General features: G+C 47.1%; 1 protein-coding gene across 1 annotated transcript in view; it reads right to left on the bottom strand.

The window, feature by feature from the left end:
* Positions 1-4,827: 4,827 nt before the first annotated feature.
* CDYL (chromodomain Y like) overlaps positions 4,828-19,989 on the bottom strand; it is a 70,630-nt gene continuing 55,468 nt past the window's right edge. The window contains exons 4-6 of the mRNA XM_032424999.1: positions 16,184-16,394; positions 7,395-7,538; positions 4,828-6,488 (exon numbers count right to left, since the gene is read on the bottom strand). Of these exons, the coding sequence (XP_032280890.1) occupies positions 6,330-6,488; positions 7,395-7,538; positions 16,184-16,394 (514 nt within the window). The 3' untranslated portion in view covers positions 4,828-6,329. The remainder of the gene's footprint in view (positions 6,489-7,394; positions 7,539-16,183; positions 16,395-19,989) is intronic.

Here is a 19,989-nt window from a genome sequence, read left to right as displayed (position 1 = left end):
TTACTGAACTTATTAGTTCTAAAAGTTTTTTTTGTGTGTGTGGATTCCTTAGTGTTTTCTACATATAAGATCATGTTATATGCAAATAGATTTACTTCTTCCTCTACCACCTGGATGTCTTTTATTTCTTTTTCTTGTCTAATTGTTCTGGCTAGAACTTTCAGTACAATGTTGAATAGAAGTGGCAAAGGCAAACATCTTTGTCTTGTTCCTGATTTTAGGGTGAAAGCTTTCAATTGCCATCATTAAGTATGATGTTAACTCTGGGTTTCTATAGATGGCCTTTATCAAGTTGAGGAAATTCCCTTCTGTTTGTTTTTATTGTGATGGTTGTTGGATTTTAAAAATGCTTTCCTGCATTTACTGGGATGCTCATGTAATTTTATTCTTTATATATATATTTTTATGTTGAACCAAACTTGCAACCATGAACCCACTTGGTCATGGTGTATCATTTTTATACAGTGTCAGATTATTTTGAGAATTTTTGCACCTATAAGGGACATTGCTCTATAGTTTTCTTGTGATGTCTTTGTGTGGTTTTGGTGTTAGAACTGACCACATAGAATACATTAGAAAATGTTCCTTCCTACTCTATTTTTTGCAAGTATTTGTGAAGGATTGGTATTGATTACTTTTTAAGCATTTGATAGAATTAATGAATGAAGCCTGGTCCTGGGCTTTTCTTAGTGGGAAGCTTTTTGATTACTGAATCCATCTCTTTCCTTGTTATAGGTGTGTATGCAGGTTTTCTATTTCTTCTTAAGTCAGTTTCAGTAGTTTTCATCTTTTTAGGAATTAATTCACCTCATGTACTTTACCTAATTTGTTGGCATACAATTGTTCACAGTTTTCCCTTATAATTCTTTTTATTTCTATAGGGTTGGTAGTACTGTCCCTCTTTCACTCCTGGTTTTAGTAATTTGGGTATTCTCTCTTTTTTCCTTGATTAGTCTCATTAAGCTTTTCAAAGAAATTTCCTTGATTTTTTCTATTGTTTCTATATTCTCCATTTCATTTATATCTGCTCTAATCGTTTTTATTTCCTTCATTCTGTTTGCTGTGGGTTTAGTTTGCTCTTCTTTTCCTAGTTTCTTAAGGTAGAATGTTAGGTTATTGATTTGGTGTCTATTTTCTATTTTTTTAAATATTGGTGTTTTGTTATTAATTTATTATGTTTTGTTACATTGTGTTTTCAATTTCATTCACCTCTGGATCTTTTCTAATTTCTCTTGTGAAGGTTTTTTTTTAAGAATGTGAGGTTTAATTTCCACATATTTTTCTATTTCCTAAATTTGTTGATATCTAACTCCATTCCACTGTGGTTGAAGGATACGCTTTCTATGATTTGAATCCTGTTAAATTCATTCAGACTTGTTTTATTGCCTAACCTATGTTCTGTTCTGGAAAATATTCCATGTGCCCTTGAGAAGAATATGTATTCTGCTGCTGGGTGGAGGGTTCTATAGATGTGTTAGGTCTACATTTTTTAATTGAAGTACACTTGACATGCAATATCTTATTAATTTCAGTTGTACATCATAGTGATTCAGTATTTTTATACACTATGAAATGATCCCCACAATAAGTATAGTTACCTGTATGGTCTATACCGTTGTTCAGGTGTTCTATTTCCTTGTAATCTTATGTCTAGTTGTTTTATCCAGGGTGTTTCACATGGGTGATTATATATATAGTCTGTATGGATATTGATATAGATATACATCTCCCAGTTTTAGAATACAATGTAAAATTAGGAAAATAGGAATTAATGTCAAAACTCATTAGACCTTAGCTTTTATTTTTAAAAATGTTTGTATTAAACAACTTATTAGTCTTCTAAGGACATGATATGGCTCTAAGATCATAAAGTTGGCTTTTAACTTAAGTTTCCCCCTCACCAAAAAAAGTAACTCTTAAACCAATGTTCAAGTCCATTTTCAGTGCCATTTTCAGAGTGTCTTCAGAGATACTGTCAGGAATGTTCTCTAGAGAACAGAGAGGAGTTTCCTGGGATATAGGCAGTCCTTCCTCTGTTGCCAAAGATTGGGGATGTTTATTTCTAGATGCTAGTATTGAAGGTTTTGTGGACTGGTCCAGCCCCTCCAGATGCAGAAACAGTTTGTAAACCATCAAAACTCTCTAGGTAGGGCCAGCCTCCACTGGAAAAAGCCCTAAATCCCAAGCCACCAAGCAGCCTCAAACCACCCACTCTGCCCCACTGCCACCCACAGAATCAGGTCCATGAGATACCAGAAAGCACTGAGTTCTCCAGGCCACGTTCCTAACCATCACCACTCCCAGGCACAGACAAGTTAAGCTACCTGGGTCAAATACCCCAGATGCATGGATCCCAGCTCAGGGATCGTGATTTGTTTTCACGTACAGTCAAGGCATTAAGAGTTTTCAAAGCTTTATAGGTGATTCTAATATGCAACAAAGTTTGAGAACCACCACTCTACACTACCTGTAGCCAGTGTTCATCTCATTCTGATTTTGGCCAGTAAAGGCGCTGAAGGCAGGCAGGCAGGCAGCAATGGAGTGTGAAGAACACTAGCTATTCCTGGATGCCAGGCCACTTCTAGGCTGTCCTTACAGGCTGTATAATAACGAAAGGGTCACTTGACACCTCTAGTCTCAGTCTCCTTGTGTACGAACAGATGCACGCCATGTCACAGATCCTCTCCCGCTCTGCAGTTCTGGGCTTTACTACAGGGCTAAGTCCTCTTGGAGGACTTTCACCTGCCCTGAGTCTCTATTCCTGTGAAGACCAGGGCTCTCCCTGGCATGTTCTGCAGGTCTCTAGAGTGCACTCCAGGGCAGGAAAGGCACGGACTGGGCAAAGCTGGTTATGGGAGGATAGAAAGGTCAGTAACAGAGAGGCCACCAGATGGGCTAGTTGGATTTGGGGAAAGCAGATGAGACTGAGCTTCCTGAGAGCAGTGACAGACTCAGCTGACAGAGCCCCCCATCCCCAGGCTGTCCCTAAGATATGTGCTTGTATTTGGTTAAGTGCCAATTCTCCTGCAACGTACACAATTTCCTTCCTTTGGAGAGTAACATTTGTTCATACCAGTATAAGTGAATAAGTAATGTAGGAGTGGGTTGAAGCCTCTGTGGTGTGGCTAAGGGAGAGAGTTGGGTCATGGAGGCTGGCCCCTGGCCCACTGGGCTCCTGCTTTGCCCAGAGACCTGGGTTACCCCTCCTTCACTCCCAACCGAGCAATGAGGCCAAGGGGCAGTAGGAGCGGCCTGGCCAGCAGCTCTCCACGCTTCTCTCCTCTTACGTAATGGGCATGATTTCCTTCAAAGATCTTCAAAGTCCAGTGTTCTTCTGATTTCTTGTCTTCACTGGTCCTGTCAGAGTCACCAGAAACTAAATCAGCCTACCAAAAGATTTGAGAGCTCTCATTTTATAGTGATTGTATATTTATGGCACCTTAATAAATATTCCTTGGAAATGGAGTTCCCTCAAAAAACCTATGAGCTAATACCCACAAGTGTTTGGAACAGTGCCTGGCACATCCTGCAGGCGACGTGCTAGCTGTTTCACCCTTAGCACAGATGAGCAATGAAGACCAAGAAGGGTTGGCCCTACTCAGAGGCCTAAGTAGGCAGCAGTGCCCGTCTCTGTCCGGCTTTCCACCTCTACATGCCAAGGGCTGAGCCGTATCTAAACCCGGCAGCTGGGAAGCACTGGGGGAGAGGACCTCATAAGCAGAAGGGAGCCTGGTTTTTGTGCATAGCTTTTAAGCTCTTAAGCATACAATGGGTGTTTTTGACATAGGTTGCTCTATAATGTTTTCACCTAAGGTTTATAAATACTTTATTCTTTTTTAACAGCTGTGTATTCATTGTATGGTGTGGCATACTCAAACTCTACTGATGAATGTGTATGCCATTTCCAGCTCTTCATTGTTAGGAAAAACCCCGAGATGAATTTAATTGCGTATGTATCTTAATTCTCGTATGTCCTGCAAGAATTCATTCCTTATGATGAATCCTTATACGTGGAATTGCTGGATTCGGTCAAACTCTCCTCTGAAGCTGAACCAATTTAGACTTCCACCAATCTGAAGGACAGCATTTCCTGCCACCATCACCAACACTGGGCACGGACGTCAGGATTTCAAGTTGTCCGTTATTCCTCCTAGTTGGGCTCAATTCATGAGCCAGAAGTTGGAACATGCAAGTTTTGCTTCAGAGAAGGGGGGATGTGGCCAGCATGGCCCGGGGAAGGCAAAACCCAGGATGGTGTAGTCGGATCCCTAATTTGAGGAGAACCCAACTGAATTAGTTCCCTCTTTGTAAATTCTAGGAAACAGACGGTATGGGGCTGTGGCCAGAATGCCGGCTGTGCCACACTGACCTGGGCTGGACGCCAGATCCCAGCCCGATGTGAAGTACTTCATACTTCAGGTTCTCTATCTATGAAACAGCAATGAAAACACCTCCACTGTAGGTCTGGGCAAAGAAGAAGTAAGTTCCAACTCTCTCAATACTGAAGTAATCGCTGAAGCTTTCACGTGATACAATGTAAAGTTCAGAAACAGGCAGAAGTAGGGAATGTATGTAGGAATATGCATCTCTGACAGAGGAGCGAGGAGGAGACAGACACAAAGTTCAGAAAAAAATGGCAGCCTGGGGGGAGTACCGGAGACGGGGCTTGGGAGGACGATACTTGTCCTATTCCAGCTCCTCTCCAGGTACAGTCCCACAGGCTTACTTACTCTCTAAACTCTACAGAAGCTGTATGCCCACGGGCGTATCTCACGAAAAAGATTAAACGTCCCCTGAGAAACTTCAGGAGTGAAGAATGAGACGAACATTTCAAATGTGTTAAGAAATATTAGTTTTATTTAACCAGTTTTCACAGCTGAATATTTATTCTATAAAAACTTTACAGATTGTACAGTTTATTATATATAGTTCAAACTACTGAACGAAAAAGTAGGTCCCACAGATGCAAAAATACTGCACCAACCAATCCAAGGTAAAGGCAGATTTACACACTGTACAGCTCTCCACGTTGCCAGGAGGTGGTCGGTTCTAAGTATAAACTTCCAAACTGTACAAAAATAAGGTTTTGATTTTATTTCATTCTTCATACATTCAATATGATTGCAAGCTCAGAAGCCTAACTAATAATAGGCGTCTGTAATCAGGAATCAGTCCCCACTCCTGAAAGGAATGTGAATGTCTATTTACACAGGGCACTCTTGGACACCACACTGTACTCCGCATAGTGCGTAGACATGAAAGCAGAGACCAGGAACATTAAACACTGAATATAAGGTAGTTCTTTTTTTTTTTTTTTTTTAAAGGAGTTTCTGCATTTAATAGTGTGCCAAAAGAATTTTAACTTATTAAATAAAATATATTCTAAGTGAACCTAAAAATTACACTTTATAAACATAAAAATACTTTTTTTTTGGTGTAATACATCAATCATATCTGCAAATAGAAAACCAAAACTGTATATAAAGTAGTATTTCTCACCCAGCAACAAGAAGCACTTATGTAGTTATTTTTTCAAAAGGGTCAGAGAAACTCTTTAAACTCCACTAAGACTAACTTATAACTTAGATATTCATACTTAAGCTATTCAGTGATTCACTAATACTGCAAACAAGCTTTCTTCTGAAGAGACAGTGGTTTCTTCATGTTAACTGGGTAAGAACTGGACATACTAAAAAGGAAGAATCAATGGATTTTCCAGCATGAATCCTAAGTGTACTTTAGGGGTATGTTTGTCAGTGGGTTTTTCATCAGAAATACTTATCCTACAAGGTAAGTTTTCCTTTTGATTCAGGACATTTCATCTCTGAGGTATCTGTACCTTTTGAGACAGAGGCACATCTCAGATCTTTCTGTATCTCTAACTGGGGCAGGAGAGAGGAGGCTGGCTAATACCTCTTTAGATTCTTGTTCTAGAAGGAAAAAATCAGGAAAACAAACATTATTCCAGACCTTTCTGCCACCCAAAACCAGCAAAACACACTTCGTTTCTTTTTTTATACAGTACTAGCTAAAGATAACAAAAATTAGAGCTTCGAAGAGCAATCTGGAGCTCACCATTATACTCTTATACTTGTGTGTATATTAAGTATAAAATAATGACGTTCGGACAAAGGAGCTTTGTAGTTATTTATTTTAAAGTTACAGTACTTAAAAACTCCTTGATAATAAATAGCTTGGATGTCGCAAGTCCTGCTTCCAAGCGTGAGCTAAGAGTGAACTTGTTTCAGGCCGTGGGGATGGAGGAGGGCAACCTGGCGCGACAGATGTCCTGCTCTAGAATTCCAGTGTCACCAGCAGGCACCTGCCAATCAGAACTCATCGATCTTCCTCTGCAGGTACTTCAGCATGGAGTCCATCCCTTGCGCCGAGCCCCAGATCTTCTTCAGCACCTCACACTCCCTCTCGTTGGCCTGCTCCAGCTCCATCTTCATGTTACAGCGCACAAGGGCTTTTGATTCTTCCAGCACCTGGACCGGACAACGAGCAGTGAGTTAGCAAGGGTGCGCATCTGCAAGGACTGGCTCTATCTGTCCCCAAATTTACGGAGGCAGTTACCCATCATGAGTAATGACCTGTTAAAATTAGGCTACCAGACATTTTTTTTCATGATACACATCAGGCCCGAGACAGGGCTGTGGTACATCCACACCAGGCAGTGGGCAAATTCTCGACTTCTCAGCTGTTGAGCTGTTTCAGGAGCGCTGTGCTGCTTGCACCCTGGCCCTCCCCACCGAGACCAACCAGCCTGGGCCCCGTGCCCCTGCTGTAGGCCAGCGCGGCCCCGGTGCTGGGTATTGACCCTTGGGAGGCTCCGTGAAAACTCTACGAACACCTGCTGAGGGGATCTTCTAACCAAAATTTAATCTTAATCACAAGGGCTGTCATGTCAGGGGGAGTCTAGATGGGAGTCACGTCAGTTAATATTCAGTAACATTTCATCTTCTAATTTGCTACATGCTATTCTGTTACCAGACTGAATATTATCCAGCACATTTATCAAAAAGAAGCTTACATCCACTGTGGGGGGTGTGGGGGGGGGGCATGGGAAGCAAACATGATTATAGGAAAGAGCTTTGGAACCAGGGAAGAATCATATAGATGGTGTTTGGAGAGTTTTATAGGACATTCTGAAGTTCCTACATTTCTGAAATGCATTCCTTTCATTCTTAGGCCTCTGCAACCGGGAGGATAAGGTGAGCCCATCTGGAGCAGTGGAACCAATTTTAGCTCCAGCGGCATTTCACATGCAGGCAGCCATGCAGGGAGGAGAGGCAGAGGACTCCGGAAACACCGCTACATGGGCGAGCTCTCTGGAGGAAAGGTCATAGGGGAAAAAAAACGGTAACATATGTAAGAGAATGAATTCCACCTACAACTGGATTACAGGAGGCAAGCTCCTTGATGCGAACCATGACTTCTTGGGTGAAGGTCCCAGGCCAAAACACCTGGGAGACCAGGCCTTTGCCGCACGCCTCCTGGGCCGTCAGTTTCCGTCCACTGAGCAACATTTCATTTGCCTGAAAGGAAGAAGAGTTGAAACTGGTATGAGACGTGAAGGGGAGGCAGGCAGAAAAGACCCAACCTGAAAATTCATCTAAAAAAATTCAAACTGAGGATGGGTGTGTGAACGTGTGGGCCCCGCTGGGGACTCGCTGTGCTTCCTCCAGGGTTCCAGCTAAAGTGCACTGTTCTGGAGCCTGTGCATGGAGAAGCAACCCAACGAGGCACAATCAACTACGCAGAGAAGTAACATACTGACTGGGAATTAAAAAAAATAGAAAAAAAAAAAGGCTTATTTTATGATGTAATACAGAATCACGTGGGCACAACCAAGAAATCTCACTTAGAGAAGGTCTACTTGTTGTGAGCTTGAAGTTCCTGGCATGTCCCTCTCCGGCTGCCTCCTCCTTCCCAGTGGCAGCCGTTCCCACATGTGAAGTCACTCAATACACTGAACAGTATCCTGAGGCATAAGCGAAGCTAGAAAATTCGTAGTTTTAGGGATCGAAATCAGTCACAGAACTACTACTCAAGATTTTCTGTATCTGAGAGGCCAATGGTGATTTCTTCTCAATATACACAGACAATGTTCTAAGGGCAGTGAATGTTTCTGCTCGAGTTTATCTTAGAAGGCCACATTTTACCACTCGGACATTAAAGTAAGCAACCATTCAGGACCTGAATGCATCCAAAATGACCACTACTGTAGTCTTCTTAGAAGGGTCTGACTATAGTCACTTCAAATGACTCAATGGAGGAAATTAACACTTATCTTTGTTAAAGAGAAGGTATATATGTACCTGTATGTGTATGTATACATACGAAATTGACTTTGTTTTGGATTCTGTATCACTTAAGGTCTCAACACGATGCGCATGGAGTTTAGCTCATTCAAATCACAGGCTCACAGATATCAAAATAGTTTGGAGAAAATCTATTTGACAAGAAAACTTCGTGCTGTTCCGATGTGACAATTTTCTGCAAGGAGTTTATGTTGCACTGCTAAGCTTCCCAAAGACTCTGGTGGTCACGATGAAAACTTGACCATAATCTACTGTGACTCAGGTAAAGCATACTCTTGGGAGGTGACCTTCCTCCCAAGGTAAACTAGGTAAAGAGGTAAACTATTGTTAAGAAAAGCCTCCTGTAAATGCATCGAGATGTTTGCTGCACGTGAACGCACAGCATGGACGACACCCAAATAAAAAGAGCTGGCAAAGGAAATGTCTGGCTGACTCACTACCCTTTCAACACAGGCAGAGGATGGAAAACAGGGTGGAGAGCTGGGTCCCCACAAGAAGGACTAAAGTCCTTCACACTCATGACTATTTTGGCGCCAGTGTGGACCTGTTATTTGTGCCAAGTCTTGGACAAAGTCATGGATGTTTGAAGAGTTTGGAGATGTTCTATTTGAAAACCCCTGTACTGAACATCCTCTTCTTGGTGAAAAGAAGGTCTGAAATAAACAATGCGTTTAGAAGCCTGACTTCACCTTACTATTAGCTGTTAAGATAGTTCTTTAGAAGACTGGTTCCAAACGCGATGAGAAAGGGTGAGAGGAGTGCTGACAGAAGGACTTGGTGGGAAGTGCTCTACGGTTTTCCTAGTTCATGCTTCTCTCACCCTCAATACACAGTGAAGACCACACCACAACTACATCACTTAAGTGAAGTGTGAAATATGTTTTCAAGACCAGCCTGAACCACAGGGCCTTAGCTCGGGGCGTGGATGCGAACGCGTGCCAGTAGACAGCGGGTCGTGGGGGAGAGCAAGCCTCCTTCCCGTGTTCCCTCTCCAGTCCCTCTGTGGGCCTGTCCCCCCACCCTGTCACTTCTCTGAATATTACTCGTTGCCCTCTGGAGGTAGAGCAGAACCCTACCACTGTTCTTTTCCTCCCTTCTCCCTTTCCTTGATTCCCACATGCCTGTGCTAGCCAGCTGGGCCATCAGAACAGTCTCCCGCCAGGCGGTGAGCTGCATTGCCACCATGTCCTCCTTTTGGAGCCGGGCTAACGCCGTGGTTATAGTCCCTGGAGATTCTTTCCCTACTTAGTCTTCTCTATTCCTGATGGCTGGACATGCAAGACAACAAAGGTCATTTCTGACTTCACCCAAGAGCACGAAAGTGGGACTGACTCAAGGTTGTTAATACTGCTCATGTAAGTACAGGCAGTGAGTTGGTTTAAATTACAGTCAACAAATGATACCATAAGATTAGTAAGATTAAATACACTCAGTCTGAATGAGCATGTTCCCATATGCTCCATTTCCAGTAGTTTTAACATGAGAGCTTTCTAACTTCTACCCAAGAAACAGATTTGCAAAGATATGGTCACTGGAAATTTACTGGCTGCCATTTTGTTCCAAGATGGCCAACTGTTTTTTAAAGAAGTTATAGTGTAACTACCCAGACAAGTGAGAAATGCCAGAGGAAAGTAGAGTTTCCTTTTCTTTCAGCCCAAAAGACCACATTAAGAGGTGTGGTGAGGAAACCTGACCAACTTGGGTGGGAGGGGTTGGGGAGCTTTTTTTTTTTTTTTTTAAAGATTTGTCCGAGAGAGCGAGAGAGAGAGAGAGAGAGAGAGTGCGAGCGGGGGGGCGGGGGGTGAGGGGGGGGGGGGGGGGAGGGAGAAGCAGGCTCCCTGCTGAGCAAGGAGCCCGATGTGGGACTTTACCCCGGGCTCAGGATCTGAGCAGAAGGCAGATGCTTAACCAGCTGAGCCACCCAGGTGCCCCGGGGTTGGGGAGTCTGAACCTCATGGAGGCAGCGGCTCTGCCACTTTACTCCCTTGGGTCAGGCTCCCAACTCCCCAGAGTGGCAGCCTCTCCGGTAAACTCGGGGTGAGGCCATCAGCCATTCACTGGGCTGCTCTCCAGCATCGCACCATCCGGAACGAGAGCCGCCAGCTTTCTCAGTGGGAGCCCGTGTTCACCAGCTTCGCGTTCTCCTCAGTGAGGCTCTGCCGCGTGTCTGTCACAGCCCTGGAGCCACGGGACCGTGACCGTGCAGCGCCGGGCACGCCCTGAACGTTCACTGGGGGCAAGGAGGGCTAAGCTGTAGAAGATACCGTCTGACACTAACTTGCACATCTTGTGACTACAGCTTCACTCCAAAGAGGCTTTGGCAGCTTGCTCCTTTTATCCTGGGAACGGGATCCTTCCTGGCCTTCTTGCAGACTTGTGCACAAACCCTGGGTGGAAAGCCCAGCCTGCTGCAGCCTTGCCTCAGCCTGCCGGAAGCTCACCAAGGGGACTTGGCATCTGGGGGGTCACTTCCAAGGAGCACTGTCACACCATGCCTCACCCCTGCAGCATTTACTTACTTTCTGCAGACAGGTTTTAGTCAAACGCTCTGCACTTTGAGTTGATTTTAAACTGTCTGCTCTTGCTTCAGGGCAGGGTTTCTCAGCCTGCCGACATTCTGGTCCAGATGGCTCCGCGCTGAGGAGGCTGTCCTGTGATTTGCAGGACACCGAGCAGCACCCAGCTCCACCTCCGCTGTGACCGTCAAGTCTCTAGATGCTGCAGCGTGTGCCCGCAGGGAAGGGGGAGACAGGACCCAGCACCCCGGGGGAGAATCACGAGTGGCACTGGGAGATCACAAGGAGAAGCAAAAAGTAATGTGTTTTCAAGACATGTCCAGTGAGGGAAAATGCACCCGCCGGACGAGCAGCCATTCATTTCGTCACGGCTTCCTGCGCTTTATGGTTCTGAATGCAATGGGCTCAAAGCATTCTACCTCTTAGCAGCTGTTGGCCCAAGGACTCCAATTTCAGAATGTCTTTGCCCAGAATGTGTTTAAATGTCAGGTTCAGGATTTCCCCCAGTCTGCTCGTCCTGTGTATCTGCATTAACATCAGACACCTCCTTGGATCACGCTGTTCTTTCAGTCTCCCCTACAGTCATGACTCAGGATGCACGCAGAAGGCTTTTACCCATGGCAAGGAGTCTTCACTCCCAGAACGGCCAGTAGCTGTTAGGAAACAATCTGTTTTACAGTAATAACTCAAAACGAACTTAAAGTAATTTTCCCGATAACAACTCTACCACCAGAACCAGGTAGTAGTAACTGTTGGGTGGGTGCAGCGTGGCGAAAAGAAGACAAATGACCCAGACGGGGCCCACCTCTTCATCCGTGAGACATGGAGCACCACCCTGGGGTGGACACAGACGTGCTGCCCGGACGCCTCGGCCCAGAAACATTTGCTGCCCCGCTGCCAGAAGTGCTGTTCGCAGGGGCCTTCTGGGAGAGCTCCTCGGCACGGCCAACCCCGCAGATGAGGCTCTGAACGCCGTGCGGCCCCCGGAAGAGCGGGGGCTCCCTGTGGGCTCCGGGGGAGGAGTTCTGCCAGGGCGGTACACGGTTCACCCGTGCCCTCTGCCCAATCCTGCCTCCTCCCTGCCCTGCTACAGAGGCGGACCCTGTGTCCTGCTTGCCCAAATCCAACTCAGCCAGCCTCTGCTTCCAGAAAAACTACTTTGTCACGGGTGGGAATGGGAGAGAAAGTGGTGATGAGAGGGCTTTGGGAGCAAGATCGCTCCCTGGCTGGCTGGCAAAGAGCACCCCTCACGGACTGGTGGAGCACCCAGAGCGCCCGGCCCTGGTGGTGGTTCGAGTGTGAAAATCCTCACACGAGGGCACAGTTCCTGCTCTTTGCCACTGATGCAAGCAGAGGGGCTCCCGGGTAGCAAGAAAGCAGAGAAAGCGCAGATCCAGACCCAGGACTTACTAGTCTGAGTGGCCCAGCTCCAGACAAGATGAGTCACCCACTAGGGAGGACCTGTTGGGCTCGGTGGGGAGGGGAGGAAGGAGGAGACCCTTAAACCTGGAATAGGGACTCCAGATGGACACCCCAAAGTTGAACCCCAGATTCCTCTGACCCCTCTGTCCCCAACAGGAACAAGTGTTGCCGTCTTGCCTGAAGACAATGCAGAGGTCTCTCTCCGCAAGACGGCATCGCTTCCCTCAAGTCCTGCCGACCTCCTCTGCTGGCCCCTAGGCCTGTAACTCGCTTCCTCCCTCCAAGGAGCTGCAAGAAGACACAGGGAGCTGAATTCTAAGGGTGCCTGACTTGGAGCCAGAACACAAAGCTGGACAGGGGAGTTTGCTGATTTGGGAGCTCTCCTGAGATACAAGATGGAACTCCATGGCAAGTGCCCCAGCAGATGGCGTGACCTGGCTACTGGGATGGCTTCTGGAAGCACCGAGGGGGTGGTGGCCAGGCTGAGTGGAGCCGAAATGTCAGAGTCCCCAGGCCTGACTGTGCAGCGGGTGGGACGAGAGGCCTCCAAGAGCTTGGGGCACATGCCAGAGAGAGGACCACGATGCAGGCCCCCGGGGTTCCGGAGCGAGGCCACGCTGTTCACAGCAGAGAAGAATGTGCCTCTTAAAAACAATTCTGGAGTGTTTACTGAACCCTGGCGGAGGCAGAACACCTAGCCACGGGACACTGAATGACCACACGCCGGAAATGTCCCCCAGGAGCGGAGTCCCATCAGGCCCGCTAGGTGTAAGGTGAGCTGTAAGGTGCAGCGCTGGGATCAGGCAGACAGCAGACAGCACAGGTGAGCTGCATGGGGGGCCCAGACCCCACGTCACCCACCACTGCTGCACCAGGGCCCTGCCTCCGCTCACACTGCCGGCCACACGGGGGAGTCCTGGTGAGCGAGCTTGGGGTGTGGGTGGGCTGGCTCCATTTTCAGGTGTGCAGACTGAAACACAGCCGGCAAGTGCCCGGGAGCCTCCCCCGAAGGGAAACACTCCCCGACAGGGGATGTGCCTTGTCCACCACCTGCTGTGGAAGGAGAGGTGGCTCAAGGTGAGAACACGCAGTGACCCAACCCAGGGCCTGGCTGGCTGGTCAGGGGCCTGGAAGGTTGGGGACAAGGGGTCTGGCATGTCAATGGATGGGAAAGTGTGTACGTGGCTGTGTGACATGAGTGTCCAGCAGGGAGCGCGCACCACAGAGAGGAACCGAACAGCTCTGGGAGACCAGCGCGGTCGCCGGCTGCCCCGGCGCCGGCACAAGACAGGTGGACGGAGTGGCTGTGGGGTGTGTGGGACATTCAGCTCAAGGGCACGGACTCTGACTCATTGAGGCTGATTCAGTTACTGTCACCGCAGAACATCCAGCCTCCAGCAAGACACTAATGCCGAGCCACCTGCTTGGCAACACTCCTGAGACCAGCTGGTCGGCCGCTTGGTGGCCGGTTGACTGTTGTCACAGGAATAGATGCTCACTCTGGTCTGGGTTTGTTTTCCTGCCTGAGGTCCTCACGAGCACCATTCTCCGAGGCTTAAAACATGCCTGGTCTGCAGGCATAGGGTGTGCCAGGCCAGATCCCCCTCACAGCAAAGGGGCTGGGGGGAGTGGGCCCATGACCATGGGTCCTCTGACCCTGTCCTATTCGACCGCTGCTGATGGAGCACTGGGATGGCCCGAGTGCAGGCGGAGTACCAGCCTGGACGTGGCACCCCCTTCTGAGTACAGTGTGTGTAGTGCATCAAAGACCTTGATACGGTACCACGTCCCCGACAGAAAGAACACTCGGGACTGGGAAACGAGGGGAGGGAAGGGGCACGGCTGCATCTGCCCCCGGCCCTGCTCCCCACCAATGATCTGAGGGCCGTTTGCCTCCTGCTTTTAAAACAGGGCTCTGCTGGTCCCCGAGGGAGCACGCTTGGCCAACGGATGCAGCGAGGGTCCCGTGAGCGTGGCTATGAATACTACTACCAGGGCACCTGGGGTCCCACCCGGCCACAGCCACCAACGCACAAGTGCAGCAACTCCGGGGTGGGGGGGAGCAGCGTCCCACCACAGGAGGGTCGCTGAGGCCAGCGGAGGCGGCAGTCGTGGGTGGGACTGGAACAGGAAGGGAGAAGACGAGGATGGGGGTGGCTCTGAGACCAGATGGGGCAATGGGGGCTGTGTGGGCCCAGTAAACTCCTTCCTCTTTCAACCTTGTTTCGGGAATAAGTTTAGACTTATGGGAGGATTATAAAAGCAGCAGAGAGATGATAAACCCTTTACTGAGCCCTCTCCAACATTAACATCTTCTACGACATCTTACAATGATCAAAACCGGACAACTACCATCAACACAGTTATTATGAGTCAAACCACAGACTGTCTGCAAAGTTCGCGATTTTTCCGAGGAAAGCCCCTCCTCTGACCCCGAACTGCGCCTGAGATCCCTGCATCTGCACGGAGCTGTCAGGCCCCTCTGTCCCCTCCAGTGTGGGGCGGCGCCTAGGTCTCCCGGTGAGTTCTCCGACCGCCGTGGCCCTCTGGCAGGGCCCTGCATGGCACCTGCACACTGTGCCGCAGTCCGGGTTCGTCTGGTGCTCTCTCCAGACCCGACAGAGGTGATGCCCACGGGGCAGGACTCTGGCGGAGCGACGCCATGTCATTCTCGCTGCAGCAGGTCGGGGGCCAACGACGGGTCTTATTTCTGGGGACTCTGACCACTCAGCAAGGTGACGCCTGCCAGTCTTCTCTACTGTAAAGTTAACTGTTTTTCCCACCATAAATAATGAGAGGATGCAAACATCCATTTTCTCATCATACTTTTACCCACTAACTTGAACATCTAGGTGGTTCTTGCCTGTAGTCATCAGTGGCTAATCCCCCTCTACGTCTTTCCCCGGGAAGAGCGGCCCCCCTCAGTGTGTATGAAGAGGTGCGTACAAAGGACCAAAGGTGGACTGTGGTGGACACTGGGATGTGCTGCTGAGGCCCGCCCGAGGGAGGGCTTGCTGTCCCAGCTGTTGGCAGTGCTGTCAGCAGCCAGCCCTCAGCTCCTTCGGGGACGCCCTCCGCTGCAGAGAGCCGCCTCATCCACAGTCATGGCGCTCTTCCTGGGCAGCCCACACGCGGTGATGATGGACATAAAGGAACCAGCCGTTTCAGCCCACTGTGGGACAACTGTGACAGGCCATACATGCCCCAGAGCTCCCCAGAGGTGGCCCAAGCTTTGCTGGGCCTGCCTTCCTCTGTCCAGCCCCCTAACCGCTGCCATCCTGCCAACAGGTGTGGACCATGGAATACTGCTCCACCATGACAAACTCCACCTCAGTGTTGGCTTTTGAAGACCCTAACCCGTGACACCACCTCTTGCCCTACTTCACGGAGTAAGAAATGCAATGTGCGTAATTGCTTGAAAAAAATCAAAAGCTACAAACACTCTTATTATGGATGGCTTAAACAGTTAAAAAAAATAAAGCTCCACAATCAGATGGGAAGACTTCTCTTATCCTAATCAACGTAGCTCCTTCATTGCTTTCTCTTAAAAGTGCAGCTCTTAGGTTCTTAGGTCAAGAAACTTTTGGTGGCACACTCTGTTGTTTGGATTACAAATTGGGTATTTACTAATAACGGATATCAGTGTCAATTATGCAGAGAGAGACTGCTCACTGAATAAGGTCCTTCCCTAGGAAATGATGCAACCCAGTGTCAATAAATGTTCTATGAACCAAAATATGAAAAACCTCCTATGATTTCATGAATTAAGAATATGAGTTAATGAAGAGAATTGAACTAGAAGGTTCATTTGGTAGGAAGTCCCCACAAAATGACACCCTATATATATTTAGAAAAACATTGACCAAACTAGATTTCTTCAGGAAGTCTTCTAGAATAATTTTAAAAAATAGAGGTACTCACAGACGCTCCTCCCATAATCTTGGGAAACATAACGGTGGAACAGCCATCTGGACTCTGTCCGAAGGTAGTATAGGGTGTTTGAAACCAAGCCTTTTCATTGGCCCAAACCACATCACAAAGAGGCAATATGGAGGCTCCTAGTCCAATGGCTGGGCCATTTACTGCTACAATTATAGGCTTCTTAAACTGAATGAAAGTATTCACGAAGTTTCTAAAATGAAAAATAAATGGGAAATTACTCAAAACATTGTGTATTTGAGCAACAGAAAAATCTACTATTATAGACTCAATATACCAAGAGGTAAACTCTACAGAAGAAATCAATGTAAGTTGAGATTTGTTGAATGCTCTCCCAGAAGTGGGCCATGGTCTTATTTACTGTGTGTTTAAAGGCCCGACGATACCGTGGACGCTATGCTAGAGTGGCTACAGGACCTTGTGAAGACTACGGGTGAAGTCCAGTCAGAGGCTGGCTCTTGGGCTCTAGGACTAATCCATCTTTCTCCACAACCTTTCTTCCCTTTAAGACATAAGGAGCCCAATAAACACTGTGGGCTTCCGATGACCAAACTGGAAGCTCTCCCAAAGAAAACCTGGCACGGGGCCTCCCAAGACTGCCTGGTGTTGAGTAAAGACTAGGAGGTTGGGGTTATGACCCACAGGATCGGGGTCTGGACTTGGTATGTGATTTCAGGCAACTCACTGACTGGAAACACCAGAGATTTCCTGAGTTTGTCCAGAATTAGATGGAATGACTTGGGGGTGTAGAAACAAGAAACTTCCAGGCTGGTTTAAGCCTGGAGATCCAAGGAAGGCCAGTAAGCAGCAGAGACACTGCCTATACACCCCTGTGGACCGCACTGTGTGCTGGAGATTACAATTACCGCAGGGCTGCAAAGGACAGCATGACTAGGGGTAGGGCAGCCTTCACAGAGGATGTGGATTTCAAAACCAAGCCAATGCTATTTTTGGATTTGTTTTAGGATCAGACTGGAAAAGTAGGCTGCTTTTCAATTTAGGGTAGGTTGGTGCCATGCCATACTGGGAATGTGCATCTTCTTCCTACCACTAGAATCTACTTTTATGTTCAGAGGTTGCTGCTCGTTATGATTTAACATGGTGAAGAAAAAGACAAACATGCACCAACAGAAACAGAAGGTAATTCCTTTAAGGCAGTCAGAGTTCTAGCTCAGAATTACAGAATTTTAAACCTGACCCCCATCTTCAGTACCAGAAATAACAATCTGGTTGCTCTCTGCAATTCAGCAATTTAAAAGCTACAGCAGATCTATTCAGATTATCTCCGGAAATCAGGACTTAACATCTTAAGTGGTCTCCCCATCTCCCCAAATAGTGACAACGAGGGATCATATAGTTTTTGGAGGGGGGGCAGGCTAGGGAGGTTTGGGGTGTGTTCGTGTGTTTGTGTGCACACGCGCACGTGTGAAGAACAGAAGAGAGGACGCACTGCCGAATCTGGCGGCTTGCATGCTAGCTCCAGGGAGTATTCTCGAAAGCACCATGCAGCCAGTGCAGACCTCAGCCCAGCCCCCAAGGTCCCCTATGGTTTGTGGGCTCTTTACATTGAGTAAGAACTGACTCATTCAAATGAATGAGTTGCAGTAAGGCTTTCTAAATGAGAGCCTGAGGCGTTGTTAAAAAGATCACACTGGGTTTTAATGATACAAAGAAGAGCCAGACAATCTTTTAAATAGGTTCTTGAAATAATGTAGACAATTTACATGAAGCTACTTCACTTGTGCCACCTTTTGAGGATTCTGGGTCAATGACATGATGGAAATACATTTACTACGCTTAGTTACTGATGACTCTAGAAAAGGTCTCCATGATACAGAGCAGACGTTTTCAAAATCTGTTCCCAGGTGCCCTGGAGTCACCCCGCTTTCATCTGCCTCATGTGAACAGGGGTCGAGGGGGAGCTGGGCTAGTGCTAACAACATCTGGAAACCATGAATGGGATGGCAGAGTAACATGAAAGAAATGAGCAAATATTGCAGTAAGAGAGTGACTTTATAGAGAAATGGTCAAAGAAATCAATCACTCCACAAGGCAGTGTTCCTTCTCATGTTATGTTTGTATAAAAGAAAAAAGATGCTTCTAAAATAGATACTGCAAAATCAAAGCCTGGAGAACTGTTTGAAGCTGATTCCTCAGCCCCCCTCCCCAAGTTATTTTTATTTTTGCCTGGAATGATAACTTCATCTGAAATCGGTGGCTGCTTCTGGGAGGGGTAGGAATTCAGTGGCTCGCTCAGCGAAGATCATCTTCCCCTTTCAGAGGACACAGCCGAACATTCGGGTATGTGAGCTCTGAGATGTCAGAAAGGAGCATGGCCTACAGAAATTTTTTTTTTTTTAAAACAACAACAAACTTCATAGAAATGCTTTTTTTTCTGTTTAGTAGAAACTTTCCAGAGCCACAAAGGCTTGGCCACACTGCAACCAGAGACATGGAGGCGGGGGCTGCCTTTGGGCCCCGGGACGCTGCTTAGGGGGCGTAAAGCCAAGTCTATTTCAGAACTTAAAATCAAAATGCATGAACGTTCCAATGTGTTCAATGCAACATACTGAATTCAAATTTCAGCTTTCTGGGAACTGTATGTGAACTGAGCTATAAAGTCTGTGGTGGGTATGGCAGGGAAGGAAAGAGGTGATATTTGTCATAAAAGGAGTTTAAAAAGACTTCTAATTAAACAAAAACAAACTTCTATCCATTCTTTTGAAGAATGTTCACTACTTCATGGATATCACCAAAAAAGTTAGAAAATTACCTAAGAACAAGAGTGTAGGAACTGTCTGGGGAAAACAGGCCAGCGGGATCTGCAGTTTCAATAGCTAGAGTTCACTGCCGGTTTTCAAGGGAGCTCTCCCTTCACTGTGAAGGTCTGGACAGGACTGAATGGGGAGAGGTCAGGTGCTTGTCAGCTTTGCTGTCTCCCCACATCTCTGCTTCTCTCACTCGGTGGGGGAAGAAGATGCCTGCCTTCTGGAGCGAGGAGGCTCCCAGTCCTTCAGACACTAAGAGGCAGCGACTGGTTCCCACAGACTTCAAAAGCCTAATGTTATAAACGGATTTATTATCATTTTGTTTTTATCACTAATGTGCTGAATGTTTTTATTACAATGAATCTGCAAGCTGGTTATGACCAGTAGTCCTGATAATAGAATTAGCTGTAGCAGACACCTGACAATCAAATTCAAACCTCATCTTCCTATTTCCCACTTTTTATGGGGGGAAACTTGCTCTAGTGACGTTCTTTGTCCCAAAGTTTTAAGAAATTCAAGACAAGACACATAGAAATAACAAACATACAGCTTTACATGTAAAGCCGATCTTACACATGTAAGAATTTAAATGCAAATGAGCAAGAGCAAAGGTTAAGTGAATCTGGTATAACTCATTATTTTCGTATCTTGCCAGAGTACATGAAGAAAAATTCACATTGATAAAAATATACTCATTTAAAGAAGAACCAACTGGGTTTCCCTAAAAATTTGGCCTTTTCCTAGAAAAGCTATTTTGTGGGGGGCAAGGAGAGTGACCGGGGAGAGGGAGGGTCTGGACAACTGACGGGAGTGGGCAGCTGCCCGAAATAAACACCTGAAGTTACCTAAAGGTAACTTCAAATGCAGTCTCTCCATCCATCTTTCCTCTGAGGTTTCTAATACCAACAATGCAAGCCTCAGCCTGTCAAGGGCAACTCAGCTCGGGAGGAGTGGGCCGGACTAGGGCTGTGACACCGAGGTTTAGGAGTGGAGCTGAGGGAAGCGCCTCTGGGGAGAAAG

The sequence above is a fragment of the Phoca vitulina genome, unplaced genomic scaffold, assembly GCF_004348235.1.
Source record: "Phoca vitulina isolate PV1807 unplaced genomic scaffold, GSC_HSeal_1.0 scaffold31, whole genome shotgun sequence".
NCBI classification, from domain to species: Eukaryota; Metazoa; Chordata; class Mammalia; order Carnivora; family Phocidae; genus Phoca; species Phoca vitulina.
Note: the sequence above shows the minus strand (reverse complement) of the source record. Positions and strands in the feature narration are given on the sequence as shown.